This window comes from Eretmochelys imbricata, chromosome 2 (genome assembly GCF_965152235.1).
Source record: "Eretmochelys imbricata isolate rEreImb1 chromosome 2, rEreImb1.hap1, whole genome shotgun sequence".
NCBI lineage: Eukaryota > Metazoa > Chordata > Testudines > Cheloniidae > Eretmochelys > Eretmochelys imbricata.
Genome location: NC_135573.1, coordinates 248,422,074 through 248,439,097, shown reverse-complemented (window position 1 = coordinate 248,439,097; position 17,024 = coordinate 248,422,074). Strand labels below are relative to the sequence as shown.

Genomic DNA, 17,024 nt, shown 5'->3' with positions numbered 1-17,024 from the left:
TCTTAGATAAATTATATGCTTTAGCAACCTATATATCTTGCCACAGCTTTCAGATTTTTGTGTGAGAGAGATTTATGGTATATTCCTGTCCATTTGAGACAAAATGTAGGCCACTCATTTTGGTCCTGCTGGGATCTGCTTCTGATGAGCCAATCATCCAGGTAAGGGTAGATGTGGATGCCTTATCTTCTCAGGTGCGCAGCTACCACAGCTAGGCATTTCACGAAGATTCTCAAGTGCTGTGGAAAGTCCAAATGGCAATACCTTGTACTGAGTGATTTGGCCCTACTGTGTATCTCAACTACTCCCTGTGGGCCAGGTGGATGACTATTTGAAAGTATGTATCCTGCAGACTAAGAGCCATGAACCAGTCTTGAGTAGCAGAGATGGAATCACGGACGCAAGAGTTACCGTCATGAATCTGAGGCAGCATATGTATTTGTTCAGTCTCCTCAGCTCTAGGATAGGATGAAAAAACCCTTTTTTCTTTGGAATTCAGGAGTAAAAGCCTCTTCTTTATTCCTGAGGTACCTCTTCTATGGATCATAAATGAAGCAATAAGGCCACTTCTTTCTGTAATAGGATCTTGTGAGAAGTCCCTAAAGAGGGATTTGGAAAGGGGGAGATAGGAGGTGGACATGAATACAGTTGCCCTGGGCAATGATGTCCAACACCCATTTGTTTGATGTGACAGTGGAGCTAGTCTAGTGAAAAGGGGTAAGATGGTGCCTGAAGATGGTAGCAGACTTTAGATTGGTTACAATTTGACTCCTGACACTCCACCAAATCTGCTGCCTCTGAGATGGTGCCAGGTGTGTGATGGAAGAGGAAGGAGGAGGAGAAATGTCTCCTGGAGTATTAGGGAACTTTTACTTGCAGGTACTCTTGCCACCCAATCTGGAAAGGGGTAGTCTCCTCTGTCTTTGAGGTTGGTGTTTATATACCTTTCAGTGTGTAGGTCCTTAAGGATGAGCAAATGGAGCACTTAATCTGTTCTGCTGATAAAGAGCTCCATCAAAGGGCAGGTCCTCTGTGGTGGCTTGCCCCTCCTCTGGAATGTGTGATGCCAGCAGCCATGAAGAGCTCCTCATGATAGCTCTGGTCATTGACTTGCGACCACATGTGATGCATTCATGGCCACTTGCAATGCTATTCCGGACACCATCTGGCCCTCTTTTACTGTCTCTTTCAATTCCTACCTATTCTTCTGAGGAATTTTCGACAGTAAGGGAATTACTTTTTCTCAGGTGAGGAAGCTACATTTTCTAAACAGGCCCTAGTAGTTCACAATCCTGAGGAACATACTTTGCACCCAAAGAGGTACAGGTCCCTTTTCCTTGGGGGCACTTTTTGTGGACCTGTACTTTTCTTGCACAGACGACACCATCGGATACCCTAGACACACCTGGTATCTCTTTTCTACTCATTTAGATGTGGGAAGGCAGAGTGACTGGGGTGTGCCATAGTTCCTTGCCAGTTCATACATGCCCTCATTGATTGGGAGGGTGATCCTGGCCAGCGTTATAAAGCTCAGTATGTCAAAGACCTTGTGGAACTTTTCTCGGATTACTGTGGTTTCAGGGCCCAGTGTCTCTACACTCTGGGACAGGAGGCCCTAGAAAGCTTTGAAGTCATCAACTGCCGGTGCCAGGGCCAGTGCACTGCCTTATCTGACAACAATGATTCTTTCAGTGGAGACTGAGGTTGCTGCTGTCCCTCCATTGTTACCTGCTCCTGGAGTTTGACATCCGACTCTTGAATGAGTGGCCTGGCTAAAGATGTCACTGAGGAGCCAGTTCTTCTCTTCTTTGACATGGGGGAGGTGGGATCTGACATTATGACATATGTGATGACGGTCCCCAGTGTGACCAAGGCTGCATGTTGTAAAGGTTGAGGTTGGCTGGCCCAGTGCCACTCCCATCCTGCTTGAGGTGGGGCCTGGAATCGGCGGCCTCTGGCACCTTCCCTGGGGTCACTCTGAAAAGGTATGGGAGAGGGATCTCTACTCAACATCAGTGAAAGCAAGTAGGTTGGCAAAGGTACTGAAGCATGGGCCATAGGATGGGGCGGCTCCAGTGCTGGTAGTGGAAGTGCAGGCTGTTGCTTCAGTGTGGAGGATGTTTCAGGTTCCCCTGTCGGGGTATAACTCAGACCCTGGCTGGGCTTGGCCATCTGTGCTGGTGGCTGAGCTCCATACGAGGTTGGGAGTTTTATCTCTGGAAGAGTGGTGTTTTAGAGTCCTCTTTGTGGGATAGACCCACAAGGTGCTTGTAGCTATGTTTGTGCTGTATTTGGTTTTGCTTTGCAGTGTCACTCTTTGGTCTCGTGGATGCTGGGGTAATCTATTTTCTTCCACACAGTATGTAAAACAAATGTTTACATTAAAAGGGGCTGAAGGATTTGTTAATCTGCTGGGGCCACAGCTGATGTAGTCAGTGACGAAGGCATCGGTCTCAAGGTTGTTGGTGTTGATGTTGTTGAAGCCTTCTTTGAGATCCCGGAATATAGTGCCTGTTTGAGGGAGTACTGACAAGTGATGATTTCTTCAGCTGCAGTCTGGTTGTTAGCATTTGCTCTAGGTCAGAAGTGACCCATATAGACTGCTCTAGCAGATGTAGTTTGAGCCAAGTGACCCTGGAGTTGTGAGTCCTCAGAGAGACTCTGGCAAACAGAGCACCTGTCCAGGACATTTTTTTAATCAAGATATACAAGTTGTATATAATTTTTTTTATATTCATGTTATTGTCAGTAGAAAATTTAAAGTTTTAAGGGATTTTTAATTGAAAATGTTAATGATTGTGCTAACTTTTAGGAATTGTTGAATGTTTGTGTCTGTTCCTGGCTGTAATAGCTTTTAAGGTCAAAAAAGAGCTGCTCCTATGATAATCTGCAACTTATTTCTACATACATATATTGAAAAGGGAGAAAAAACATGTTTTTTCTGGTTACAACAATTAATATTGTTTATTTATTATACACAGATATTTTAAAAGCTAAAAATAAAATGTCAAAAAATAATTTTTAAATTTCAAAATAGTTAATAACAAAGAGCTTGATCCTGAAATGGGATTACTCACACTAGTAACAAGCACTCTGTGTCACAGAAAGTGTTTGCAGCATCAGGGGACTAATGGCACTTATTACAGATGAGAGGTAAAACACGGGCCTTGTTTACTGGTAGTCATTAAAAGCACATGATGCTCTTCCCAACAGTAGGGCCTGGTATCTTTTCTTATCTACATTCTATTGGGTAGTTGCTCTTTATTTAAAATTACTAATTTCGTTTCAATTAAGTACAGTTCACTTAATTATTGGGCCAGATCTTTTTTGTTGTAAACAGGAGTAGCTCCACTGAAATCAATGGAGTTTCACCAGTTTATACCATCAGAGGATCTGGCCCTCTCTCTTTACAGTTCTTTATTTTGTAGCGTTACTGTGTGCAGTTTAAAGGCTTTTGCCATTCACTCCAAAGGTAGCTGAATTTGGGTGACAGACTATATGATTTCTGCATGTTTGTCAACCTTGTAGAGCACTTTGAGATCTTTGGATGATGGACACTATGGTCCCAATCCTGTGAACATGTATGTGTGTGCTCGATTTTCAGCATGTGAATATTCCCATTGATTTCAATGGGTTAAAGTTGAGAATTAGCTTAAATATTTGCAGGATTAAGGCCAATAGGCTATCAGCTGTTGTCATCATGTGAGTACAAAATATACAGCAGTTTCTGTCAATGCATAATGCAGCGCATTTGACACTAGGGTATATTCATAGTGTTGTGAGAGGCTGACTAAGCCACCACTACAAATAGTCCTTGGAGGTTTGGGAATTTCTTATGAATGGGAAAACACCGGGAAAAAATAAAAGATTTACCACAGTTAATGTATCACACTATTAAACACCCTAAATGAATGCTTTCACAGCACAATGCAGTTAGAATAAGAGAATTGTGTTTACACTTCGTGGGAGAACATTCAGGATTATTCTCATGAGGCAGCAGCAATTTCATCTGGAAGATTTTATAGAAACCGTGGAAAAAATCCTGGTAGGGGTTAACTTCCTGTTTGATTTTATTGCTGTTTTTAACTAGTATAAACTAGTATAGTATTTTCTACTATACAGTTTGTAACAATGTTTGCATTACACTGTGCTAAAAGGTTTACACTAAGTACTTCCAGGAATAGAGGAGGGAAATGAAGATGGAGACACAAAAAACTCCTCCAGGACTACATGAGTGATAGGGCAATGTAAAAAAGTAGCCTGATTTTAGTGATGACTGATGGGCTGCAAGCTGCTATTTGATTCCCTATGCTGCAGCTGGATGATAATAATTTTGTGTTGCCAGAGCAGAGCTGTTGGAAAGGAGCTTAAAATGGAGTGGTCAGGGCCTGCGAGCTGAAATGCAGTGAGAGCTGTGAGAACAGCAATAGATGAGATTTATGTTAACTGAAAACGACAAATGAGACTTACATTAACTGACGACTTCAGCATCTGCTTATGTGAGTGTTTGTAAATGATATTTTGAGCTGATTTGGAGGCGACACACATTCTCCAGGGTTTGGTACCAGACCAAGCTTTCTTAGTTTGTATGGAGGTTTGGGTTGTGTTGAAAAATTTTCATAATCCCTTATGCTAGATTAGCCATGGGCAGGGTAGCTTTTCTTAATGTAGGCTTTTGCTCACAGGTCTGGGCAGAACCCAAACCACTGTGATTTGGGGGAATTGAGGATTGTATTTGAATTATTCACATAGTCCTTGTGGAGATACTGGCACAGATTAACAAGACTATTGGAGCTGCACTTCATATAAATCTCATTGGTGAGAGGGCAAAGGTGGCATTTTTTCCTGATCCTGTGCATGGCAGACACAATCCTCTGTCCCCAGCACAAGATAGAGCAGCCTTGCCATTGCTCTATCTTACACAGGTTGCCTTTGAATGAAAGGGACTGATGTAGTAGCCAGGCATGTGGCAGACATAGAAGCTCTCCAGCCATGACCACTACAATGAGTATCTGTGGATGCTCAGAACCTCTGGAAGTCAGACCCAAGGTGTCCAGTTTGGGGCCAAACTCAGTGGCCACTTTTGAGAACTTTGGTCTAAGAAGAGGTATGTAAGGCTCAGTGTGGAAGGGGATAGTTCCAATGAAAACAGGGACTAAAAGCATAATAAGATCTTCTACACTTTCCACAGTATGCATCCGATGAAGTGAGCTGTAGCTCACGAAAGCTTATGCTCAAATAAATTGGTTAGTCTCTAAGGTGCCACAAGTACTCCTTTTCTTTTTGCGAATACAGACTAACACGGCTGTTACTCTGAAACTAATCACAGTATCCCACCAGTGCTACTGACATACACATATTGCTGAAATCACTGCATATCAATCTCGTGTGAAAATAGGATGAAGCTGGAAAGCCAAACTAGTGTGTGTCAGTGAGAGATTTAAAGAGGTTATTATTGTTAAAACAGGAGGCACTGCACTTTTAAATGTGTTTCATTTTCTAAAAGATTAAAAGAGAGAAAGAGAAAAGTAATGAGTAAGAGAGACAGAAAAAGAGGAATAATTGAGTCACATAAGAGATTTTTTTGAAGAATTTCTCTTTCCCTACCTCCCACACAAAAAGATACATGAAAGAGAATGGGTAGGATGTTTATGGGAGTAAGGCATCAAGGTGCTTTTCAAAATCCCATTAGGTACCTATCTTCATAGCTAAGCACCAAAATAACTAAAATTTGGCCCTGGCTGAGTCACTCTTATACCCCATTACCAATCCTCTGATACAACCTACTCCTCCTGCAACTGAATTAAAGAATGAATTAAATTAGTGTACTTTGTGATCTTGAAAGAACAGTCCTTCAGCTGATTAAATCACTTTGTCTTACAAGGGTCTAGGAATTAATTGTTCTGAAAACTATAAGAGCATTATAGCAGTATCTCCTATGTATAATAGAATAGATAATGAATGAAGCAACATTAACAGAGCTTTCTCTCTGTGGTAGTCAGAACACTTTTCTTTAATTTCCAACTATCTTTTGCTTTTCATTGGAGATACAGATCATTTTAAGACAATTCTTTATCTTGCTTTAGATAAATCATCGTTTTATGCTACTCATCTAAATCTCATAACTTCCTTCTACCCTTTTAGGAATAGAAGGTATTTTAATGTCCCTTATACAACTGAATCCAGGCAACATTCTTTCTGGGTATTTTTTTTTAAACTGAAAGACAATTCTGTTTTTAAAAATTACCACTTTTAGGTCTGTAATTGAGTGACCAGAGAGATTGAAGTGTTCTCCCACTGGTTTTTTGAATGTTATAATTCTTGACGTCTGATTTGCGTCCATTTATTCTTTTACATAGCGACTGTCCAGTTTGGCCAATGTACATGGCAGAAGGGCATTGCTGGCACATGATGGCATATATCACATTGGTAGATGCGCAGGTGAACGAGCCTCTGATAGTGTGGCTGATGTGAGTAGGCCCTATGATGGTGTCCCCTGAATAGATATGTGGACACAACAAGTACAACAAGAACAACAAAATGCCATGGTTGACCCAGTGAACAGAAGAACACTGTTTTTCAGATCAGACAACTTCTATTCATTAAGAGACCACCCTAATAAAAATGTTTAGTCTACACTGAAGTATAAGCTTAAAGGCCCAAAAGTGGGACACAAGAAAATCAATGATACAAGCTGCTTCTTTGAGTGCATAACACTACCTATTCCACTTCTAGTGCAATGTGCTTCATTGTGCTTAAGTTCAGATTCTTTTGAATAAAAAGTTTTTTTTTTTCTCTCCTGCTGGTAATAGCTCACCTTACCTGATCACTCTCGTTACAGTGTGTATGGTAACACCCATTGTTTCATGTTCTCTGTGTATATAAAATCTCCCCACTGTATTTTCCACTGCATGCATCCGATGAAGAGAGCTATAGTTCATGAAAGCTTATGCTCAAATAAATTTGTTAGTCTCTAAGGTGCCACAAGTACTCCTTTTCTATCTGTGCACTGTATGTAACTATTGCCTGTAGCACAAACTAGCTTTAGTGAAAAAAATAAACACAATGCTTACTGTTTTTTCCTGGCTGGAGTACTCACTATTAATTTATAAAATTTCTCTCTGAATAAAAGTGGGGGAATGTAGAATCCAACAACAGTGTCAACAGAGACTTCACAAATGAGGTCACAATTCAGTCAGAACAATTGAGTGCAGTTCATTGGCAGTAGAGTGTTATGAGTTGTTTCTTGTTGCCATTGGTCATTATGAATATTGAGTAATAAAAACTGTACAAAAAATTTCTAAATTAAGACAAAGTTAGACAGTCTTGTTTAGCTTGGTCTCATATTCCAGAGTACAAGCCTGCTTGTGTGTCTGCACATGTGCATCTCTCTTAGAGGAAGGTTATCTAGATCTATGTTGCACCCAAAAAGAATACAGGAAAAGTTTGTGTCAGTGACAGCTGGAAGTGGAAAAATTACTTGGACTATATTAAAGACTACACTGTGTCCTTGTAATGTTGAGTCAGGCAAAAGCAGAGGGCATGGAAAGACTATTAAAAGCTGAATGATAAAGGAAAAGTCAGGGTGTTCCTTTTTCATTCTGAATCTTCAGCTTAAAATATGTTTCTATTACCCTTGATATAGTTCAGAATGTTCTTGCACAGCACAAGAGACTAAACAAAAGTGTTTTATTTGGTCTCCCAAGGGACTCCTCTGTTGTGGCGGAGAACAGAACAGGAGAGAATGACAGATGTTCTATGAACTCTTCTGCTCTGTATAATAGATGATGCTCCAATTCCACATTAAGCAAGGAAACTACTCATACAGGACTCTTGAATTTCTTATGACCTGATTTTAAGATGTGCTGAGGACCCACAATTCCCACTGAAGTTCCTGGGTACTCAGCACCTCTGAAAATCAGGCCATTATTGTATAACGTTGTTCTAAGGTCTGGTCTACACTACGGAGTTAGGTCGAAGGATGCTGCCTTAAGTCGACCTGTTAATGTATATGTCTACACTACTGGGTCCTTTACATTGCCCTAAATCACTTCTGATGTCGACTGCTGTAATCCACCTCTGCTAGAGGCGTAGCACTTAGTTTGATCTTCATGGACCGATTGCGAGGTAGTGCAGACGCAGCATTGTGTAATTCGACTTAATTGGCCTCCAGGTGGTGTCCCACAATGTTCATCTGTGACCACTCTGGAAATCACTCAATTCTGCTGCACTGCAGCCAGGTATGCAGGAAACAGCCCCTCCCCTGCAAAAGTCCTGGGAACTTTTGATTTCCGATTTCCTGTTTGATCAGCATTGGGAGGGTGGCAGGTTGAGCACAGCTGATCATGCAGACTACACGCCCCAATCACGCTCCAGCATGGTCTGCACAGGAGATGGTGGATCTCATCGCTGTGGGGGGAGAAGAGTCTGTGCAGGTAGAGCTCTGATCCAGCAGAAGAAACCCTGACATTTATGCAAAGTTCGCTCATGGAATCGAGAAGGGCTACACGAGGGACACGCATCAGTGCAGTGTGAAAATAAAAGAATTTCGCCAAGCATTCCAGAAGGCAAAGAAGGTGAGCAGTCATTCTGATGCTGAACTCCGCACATGCTGGTTCTACAACGAGCTGCATGCTATTCTCGGGAGTGACCCTACCAGCACCCCCACAAGCAACATGGACACCTCACAGGTGTGAGGGTCTAGGGACAACAGGGAGGATGATATGGTGCATGAGGAAAAGGAGGCGGAAGAGAATGGAAGACAGCAGTGGATCCATTCTCCCCAAGAGCCAGGAAATATTTTTAACCCTGGAGCCCTCTGGGTCACAGGACATCATGGTGGCCAACTGTGATACCGGGAAAGGCACCTCTGGTGAGTATCCATTTAAAATGAAAGTCCAGTTAAACTTTAGCAGACACACACATTTGGTGGTATTGCATGTTTACTGTGAAGAAAAAGCAAGGTGCTGTGGTTCTCTGCTTACAAGAGGCCACTCCAGCTACGCAGAGGGTGGCTCCCGGAAAAGACTGTTTATGTTGACTGGGAGATTCTGGGAACCCTCCAGGGATATCTCTAGGAAACTTTCATGGAGGTAACTCTGCAATCCTTTGCAGAAGGTTTCTGGGCAAGGCAGTCTTATTTCTTCCACCATGGTAGGACACTTTCCCATGCAACTCCTGAATTAATTCTGCTGGCATCATTGCGGTACACAGAATAGCAGCATAAGGACCAGGTCTATACTCAGATGCTTGCAGCATCTCCTCCCTTTCTGCCTCTGTTACCCTCAGGAGACTGATAGGGTCACCTAGGGGAAATGGGGGAAGTTTTCATTAAAAGTGCTCTTACATGGAAAGAAAAAGGGCATGTAGACCCCCTCCCACACACACACTCCAGCTCGCCAAACCACACAGCTGCTAATGTGCCTTTCCTGTGCTCGGGATGAGTGGGCAAGTAGTTTAAAGTGGCTGATAGGGGACTGGGGCCCACATGAGAGATTCTGCAATTTGGGAGTGAAAACCTTCCTTCCCCACCCCATCCCATTTGTAAACAGCTTCCCATGGCGCTATGGGGAAGGGCCATTGTATGACTAGCTACCTGTGTGCCCGACATGAGCCTGCCATAAACTTCATTAAAAGTGCAGTCACCCATGACCCAGGGGGGCATACTCACTATGGCCGGAGCAGCAAAACAGCACAGTGAAGGTTACCAATTCTGATTATGTTATGGCTTGCACCTAGTGTAATAAGGGTTTTTATTTTATGAAAATGGCCTTGCTATGGAAACATTTTTATTCATGTACAATGGCTCCTTTATTTTTTCCCCTGACTGACGGCTGGAAATTTGTCCATCATGTCATCAACACCTGAAAGCAGACTTTCAGTGATTAGAAGGAGGAGAAAAGAACACAGGAGGATATGTTCACCGAGATAATGAACACCTCCGGGACAGCTGACACAGAGCTGAGAGTGTGGAGGATTTCATTGTCCGAGAAGTTAGACATGGACATGGAGAGCAGGAAAGCTTCCAATGAGCGAGAGCATGCGGCGCAGATTATGCATGCATACAGATGCTTCAGATTATGAGGGACCAAGCAGACATGTTGTCAAGGTTCCTTCCCCACTCTGAACTCTAGGGTACAGATGTGGGGACCTGCATGAAAACCTCCTAAGCTTACTTTCACCAGCTTAGGTTAAAACTTCCCCAAGGTACAAATTAATTTTATCCTTTGTCCTTGGAATATCCACTGCCACCACCAAACTCTAACTGGGTTTACTGGGAAACGTAGTTTGGACACGTGTTTCCCCCCAAAATCCTCCCAACCCTTGCACCCCACTTCCTGGGAAAGGTTTGGTAAAAATCCTCACCAATTTGCATAGGTGACCACAGACCCAAACCCTTGGATCTGAGAACAATGAAAAAGCATTCAGTTTTCTTACAAGAAGACTTTTAATAGAAATAGAAGTAAAGGAATCCCCTCTGTAAAATCAGGATGGTAGATACCTTACAGGGTAATTAGATTCAAAACATAGAGAATCCCTCTAGGCAAAACCTTAAGTTACAGAAAAGACACACAGACAGAAATAGTCATTCTATTCAGCACAGTTCTTTTCTCAGCCATTTAAAGAAATCATAATCTAACACATACCTAGCTAGATTACTTACTAAAAGTTCTAAGACTCCATTCCTGTTCTATCCCCGGCAAAAGCAGCATACCGACAGACACAGACCCTTTGTTTCTCTCCCTCCTCCCAGCTTTTGAAAGTATCTGGTCTCCTCATTGGTCATTTTGGTCAGGTGCCAGTGAGGTTACCTTTAGCTTGTTAACCCTTTACAGGTGAGAGGATTTTTCCTCTGGCCAGGAGGGATTTTAAAGGGGTTTACCCTTCCCTTTATATTTATGACAGAATCGATATGAGCAATCACTCGAAGAAGAAGGGTGACAGCCACGAGGCATGAGCACCCGCCTTACAGGTAGAGTTAGGCAGAATTCTCTGGGTTTGGTGTGCTAGGCGTCCAGACACCTAGATGGAATACACGGCTGCATCTATTTGAAGAAGAATTCTAGTTGTCATCAGGCACCTTTAATCCCATGCTGTACTGTTTCTACCACATGGGAGACTGCTCAGCTTGTCCTGGAAAATGTCTTCTACCACAAGTTACTGACAGGCATTATATCTGACTGGGATCCTAGTTCATCTCCCGGTACTGGCAGGAATTTTTCACATTCCTTGGCATCAAGTCCCTTACTTCAACTGCCTATCACCACAGACTAATGGGCAAACAGAGAGGGTCGATCTGGAAAAGTATCTTGGCTGCTTTTTGAGTTGCCAGCAGGACAACTGGCTCCCCTGCTATTCTATGCCAAATTTGCATAGAACAATGCAACCCATGCCTTGACCCAAATAGTCCATTCTTTGCAAATTATGGCTTTCATCCCCACTTCCACCCCAGTACTCGCTGCTGTGGATTCAGTCTCCCACCTATACCAGGTACACCAGGAATTCAAAGAATTCTTGCAATCTGCCAAAGAAACCAACAAACACCAATGGGGACCAAGAGCATCAAGCTGCCCCAGTCTGACTGTAGGGGACAAGGCGTGGCTCTCTGCTCAGAACCTTAAATCAAGTTGCCTATCCACCAAACTCAACTACAAATACCTGGGCCCTTTCAAGATTATAGAAAGGGTAAACCCATTGGCCTTCAGGTTATAGCTGCCTGAGTCCCTGAGGATCCACCCCATCTTTCACACCTCATTTGTAAAGCCCTACATTGAGAACCCACACCCCACCTGCTCCAACCTACCACTGCCACTCATAACAGTTCGCAGACAGGAAAAGCACTTGGTCTACCACATCCCCAACTATCAGCAAGTTAGGAGAGACTAGGAAGACTACGCCAGATGAGTGGTTTTGAGAACTGATAGAGAACATCCACACGCTGGCCATATTGTGAGAATTCCCTTAGAAGTACCTGGAAAACAGCCCCAAGGAGGCACCCTTGAAGTGGGGGACGGTCAAGGATCAGATCCTGCAGTAGAACCAGTCTCTGTGCAATCTAAAGAGGGTAGCTGGTCTGTAGTATGCTGCCTGACTGGTTACATCACTTCATTGGTTGGAGGAGGAAGCAGACTGGCTCTTACATGCGGTAGCAGTGGTACGGCTGCTCAAAGCATTCACCAGTGGCTGTGATCATTCCTGTGCCTGCTTTTTCCCAGTCCTACCTCACGTCAGGTAACCCAGATCTGACCTAAGTTCCCCCTTAGCTGTGTGGCTATAAAGGGCAGTGTAGGTGCACATCCACAGGGACCTGGAGAGGACAAAGGTAGGAAGTGGGCAGGGAGGGCAGCAAGTTGAGGCGTGCAGGGCTGCTGCAGGCCTCTCCCCCGGCCCCGGAGCTGCAGCCGGCAGGGAGAGGCACATCTCCCCCAGAGCTGCTGCTGGCAGGGAAAGGACTGGGGGGAGTCCTCTGGCCGCATCCCCGGATCTGCTGCCGGCAAGGAGGCCTATGGCCTCAGCCCCAGAACATCCTGCACCCCAAACTTCTCATCCCTGGCCCCACCCCAGAGCCCCTACCCCCATAGAGTCATAGATAAGAGTTGGAAGAGGCCACAGGAGGTTGTCTAGTTCTAGTCCAACCCCCTGCTCAAAGCAGGACCAACCCGAACTAAATCAGCTGGAGCCCTCACCCCAATGCTCTGCCTCAGCCCTGAACCCCTCATCCTCAGCCCCACCCCAGACCCCCCACCCTAGCCAGAGCCCTTACCCCTGCAGACCAACCCCCGCCTCAGGCCTGAGCCCCCATCACACGCTGAACCCCTCAGCCCCACTCCCAACACATATCTCCAGGTGGGATCACACGCTCAACGCCTCTACCTCATTTGAACAGTACTCAAGTCCATAAGATGGCAGAAGCCGAAAGTAAAGGATATCACACAAAGAAAGCCTCTTAGACATACATTTCCATGTATCCTTAAAGATGTTGGAGCCCACATGCTGTCTGATTCATGCCAAGGCCAACTTACTAATGAAAAAGGATCACCTCTAGTAATAGGAGGCAATTCAATCTCTCTGATTTTTGCATTCATGAAATATTTGTATAATGAGTATTTAGGGGGATCATGATTTGGAACACCTGCTTGCTCACAGATGCTTAAGCAGAGAAATGAAGGTCAAGAAATGTAGTATTTTATGAGTTAATAGACAGTTGGCAGCTTTACTGATTTTCCTATGGTGGCCAATTCACTTTGTCTACAGCAGCATCCTCGATAAAGCGCTGAAGGGACTCTGATCGCTTCTAGGATTCATTTATCCACATTTGTGTAGGCTTTGCTGATGCAAAGTTTGACCCACTTGCTTATGGAGGATTTGCATGCTTTTAGGCACAGATACTCTGGATGAAAGCAAGTGAATAGAAATGGAGATTTTCCCGAAGTCTTTAGTTTTAAAAAGAAAAACAGTTCTTCTCACAATCGGTATGTGCCCCAATCTTTTCAGGTGTTGCAGTTTTGGGTAAAACAGGAACAATAATTTGCTGTGATGCATGGAAATAAGTATTTCTGTCCAAGAACGCTTGACTGTGAAGAATGATCTTGTCTCTGTGGGAAGACTCATCAAAACTCATGCCTCCCAAGAGCAAAGGTTTTGGAAACTCTTCTTGCAGACATAATTGCAACCAAAAACGCTAGCAGAGACACTAAAACAATTTGTTTTGTGAACATATGTGACATAATATTCTCTGACAATTGTGCTTAGGAATGGACTGGGTACTGTTAGCAAAGTTGTGTAAGGAAAAAATAGTTACCTACCTTTCCATTCCAATGTAAGTATGTGCATACCTTGTAGACAGTTAGTCATTAGAGAACTTTTTCCCTTAGTGGTACCCTTCAGGGCATCTTGAGTGCCTTCTGTCACTCTGTGCCACTGCACACTGGTGTAAGAGTGTGGAGCCGCCCCCACTCAGTTCCTTCTTACTGGACATACTCCAAAAGAAAGGGGAAGGCGGTTGGGTCATGGCATGGACACGTGCAACATCTTTAAGAACGACAGTTGTGGAAAGCTAGGTAACCGTTTTCTTCAGCTGGTTACATATGTCCATTCCACTGTAGGTGACTCACAAGCAGATTAAAGTAAAGGCAGGCTTGGAGTCTACCTGAACAGCGATTTATAGAACAACCTGTCAAAAACTGGCATAGTTTCTTGACTGACAGAAAATGGCATAATGAGCACCAAAATGCAAACTGATGACCAGGCTACTGTTTTGAATGTCTTAAATAGGTACTTGTGCTAGGAAGTTTGCGGAAGCTGTTCGTGCTCTAGTCAAATGAGTCAATACTCTAGGAGATGGCAAGACATTAGCTAACTGGTAGCACAAGAAATCCAGGAAGAAATCTTTTGAGTGGAAGTTGGTTTGCCCTTCACCCCTGAAACTGCAACGATTACCTATTGGAGGGTGGAACGCTGAAATGACTGCCAAAGTACTTTAACTGAACTGTCAGGCATTGATTTTTTAGGTGCTACATATAATCCAAAACATAGATGGAAGCCTGCATTGGAGAGACACTTCTCTGCTGAGACCAGATAGAAAAAACATTTCCATTTGGCCTGGTAAGTATGCCATGTAGAATGCTTTTTGCTATTCAGAAGCAGCTGCTATTTCCCTTAAGTGCTCATGCCTTACCTTTTAGGTAAACCCATGTCATTCAATGTCAAAGGGTTCAAGAAAATGCTATTCAAAGGGATAGTTCAGTCATTTTATTAATTCTCTTTTTTAAAAAAAATATATAAAAGGTATTGATTTTATTTCACATGAAATACTTGGAATATACCTACAAGACCTTCCTCATAGCCATTCCAAAATCTTTAATAATACGTTATCTATGTATGTACAAAACATTTCTGCATACTTTAAAAGTTTCTGCACAATTGTTTTAAATATGAAAGGAATATAAAACTGATTTGTTTTTAAAAGTTATTCATTTGCTTGCTAAGACTTTCAATTATGTATGTATGTACAAAGCATAAGCTAGCATAATACAAGCATTCCAATAAGGTACAATTCACTATTATATTAAATATGTTTTTCAAGGTACCATATTCCTTTGCTTTATAAAAAACAATACATCTTCCTTCTTTCTACTTTTCATGACTTGAAGGCAGCGGTACAGTCAAGGATTCAAGATGTCATCCAAAATTTTCATCGATGATTCATATACGGTTCTGAAACCAGAGAAATCAGTGAGCAGCTGAATAAAACGTGCAAAAGAAACATTTGCCTATTTGCTTTTCAATAAATAGCTACTCCCTTATTTCTTTGAGAAGTTACACACCATTAGTTTAAGGAATTAAAGAAGTTGTTGTGTTTGATTACATTTAAGAGGAACAATCTTGCTCAGCATTTCCATTCACCTCTTTGAATGATTATAGACTACAGTATAGCTACGGAGAGTCAAATCTTTAATTTCAAAATTGACAAAAAAAGTTTGAATAAAAGCCTGAATTTTTTCTGTTTTGACAAGCTTTAAATATGATCATGCTATATTGTTACTGTTTAATATTTAACCTTCTACATACTTAAAACACTGTTCATTTACTTCTCTGAATATTTGATTTACTGCCCTTTTCTACCTCTGCCATCTTACTATCACATACACAGCATTAATCCTCTGAAGTCCAGTCTTGCCCTTTCCTCATTTCCCCTTCTCATCTCTGCTCTCCACTCCCCTACCTCCTCCTCTTATGCTCACTCATTTTCCCCATTCCCCGCCAATCTGTATAATTTCTGCATTCTCCTCTTCCTCCGGTATTTGTTTTCCCTAGTGCTGATCTTCCTGCATCTTTATCCTTAGTACTAATAGCCACCCATCTGTCACTTCAGCCCCATGCGTAGTATCCTTAGCAACATTCCCACCTCTGCACACACTGGAATTCTTATGCAATCTCAAAAAAGATAACTGCTATCCCCAAGCTTTTAATTGATCACTCTCTATTTCCTTGCATTCCTCATCCAACATTGCATCTGCAGTTGCACTCTCCCACAGAACTTCTCACACTCACCTGGCCTTAAACTGTCCTCAGAAGACCACAGTCAGGGCATCTGCCCTATCGCCAAACACTAATGCAACACTAATCTTTGTAGATTTGATTTTTCGATGCTTGAATTCATATTGTGACAAACTGTCAGCTTTATTTTCCATGCATCATTTGTTCAATATTTGCAATGTTAGTTATTTGTAAGATTCTAAGGATGCCCTATATTAGCAGTGCTAGTCACTAACTTAAGTATTGTTCCAGGTGCCCAAAGAGCAAACATACAAGGAATAATTCAGTAATTTTATTTAATATTTTGTTTGGCTTTAGATCATTAAACTGAGATGTCCCTTCACTGAGAGACTCATCATGCCCTAAGCTAATGGACGTCCAACCATAATAGAACTCAGAATGACTGTAAGGCACCCAAAAGAGGAAAAAACAAGGTAAATTTAAAGTCAGTTGTACTAAATGCTCTTTACCTTTATTATTTTGAGTATGCTGCAGGGAATCCTATACAAATAGTGAGAAACTATTTGCAAGTTCTCTTTAATTAGCACTTCACTGACAGAGCAATGAAGGGTTTGGAAAGATATCTATATGATAACGTGAGGAAAACATTAAATGTTTCAGCATAAAAGTTAAATAGATTTAATTTTAGTGCCCATAGACTGAAATGCTAAACATACTAAGCAAAGATGATTATATATATTATAAATTATATCATAATATTTCATAACTTATTTGTTCATTGGGAAAATCCATAATATTCGCTTTTAACTGTCAACTGAAACTGCTAGTTCAGTTGAGCAGAGAAGACTAGATTCTAGTAATTAGAAAAATGTGTACTTCTGGTGTAGTGAACTAATTTCTGATTTAAGGGCAGCACCTGAGGTACTCCAGTATAGCAGACCTCTACATATTTCTTACTGTGCTACCACATACAGATGTTTCCTGGTGCCCGATGCCCAAATTTAAAAGGTTGGGGCAGCATGCAA

The 17,024-nt window shown here is 42.4% G+C and overlaps 1 protein-coding gene across 1 annotated transcript in view; it reads right to left on the bottom strand.

Annotated features, from left to right (window-relative positions):
* Positions 1–14,746: 14,746 nt before the first annotated feature.
* Positions 14,747–17,024, bottom strand: part of NCAPG2 (non-SMC condensin II complex subunit G2) — a 116,242-nt gene continuing 113,964 nt past the window's right edge. The window contains exon 28 of the mRNA XM_077808360.1: positions 14,747–15,216. Within this exon, the coding sequence (XP_077664486.1) occupies positions 15,165–15,216 (52 nt within the window). The 3' untranslated portion in view covers positions 14,747–15,164. The remainder of the gene's footprint in view (positions 15,217–17,024) is intronic.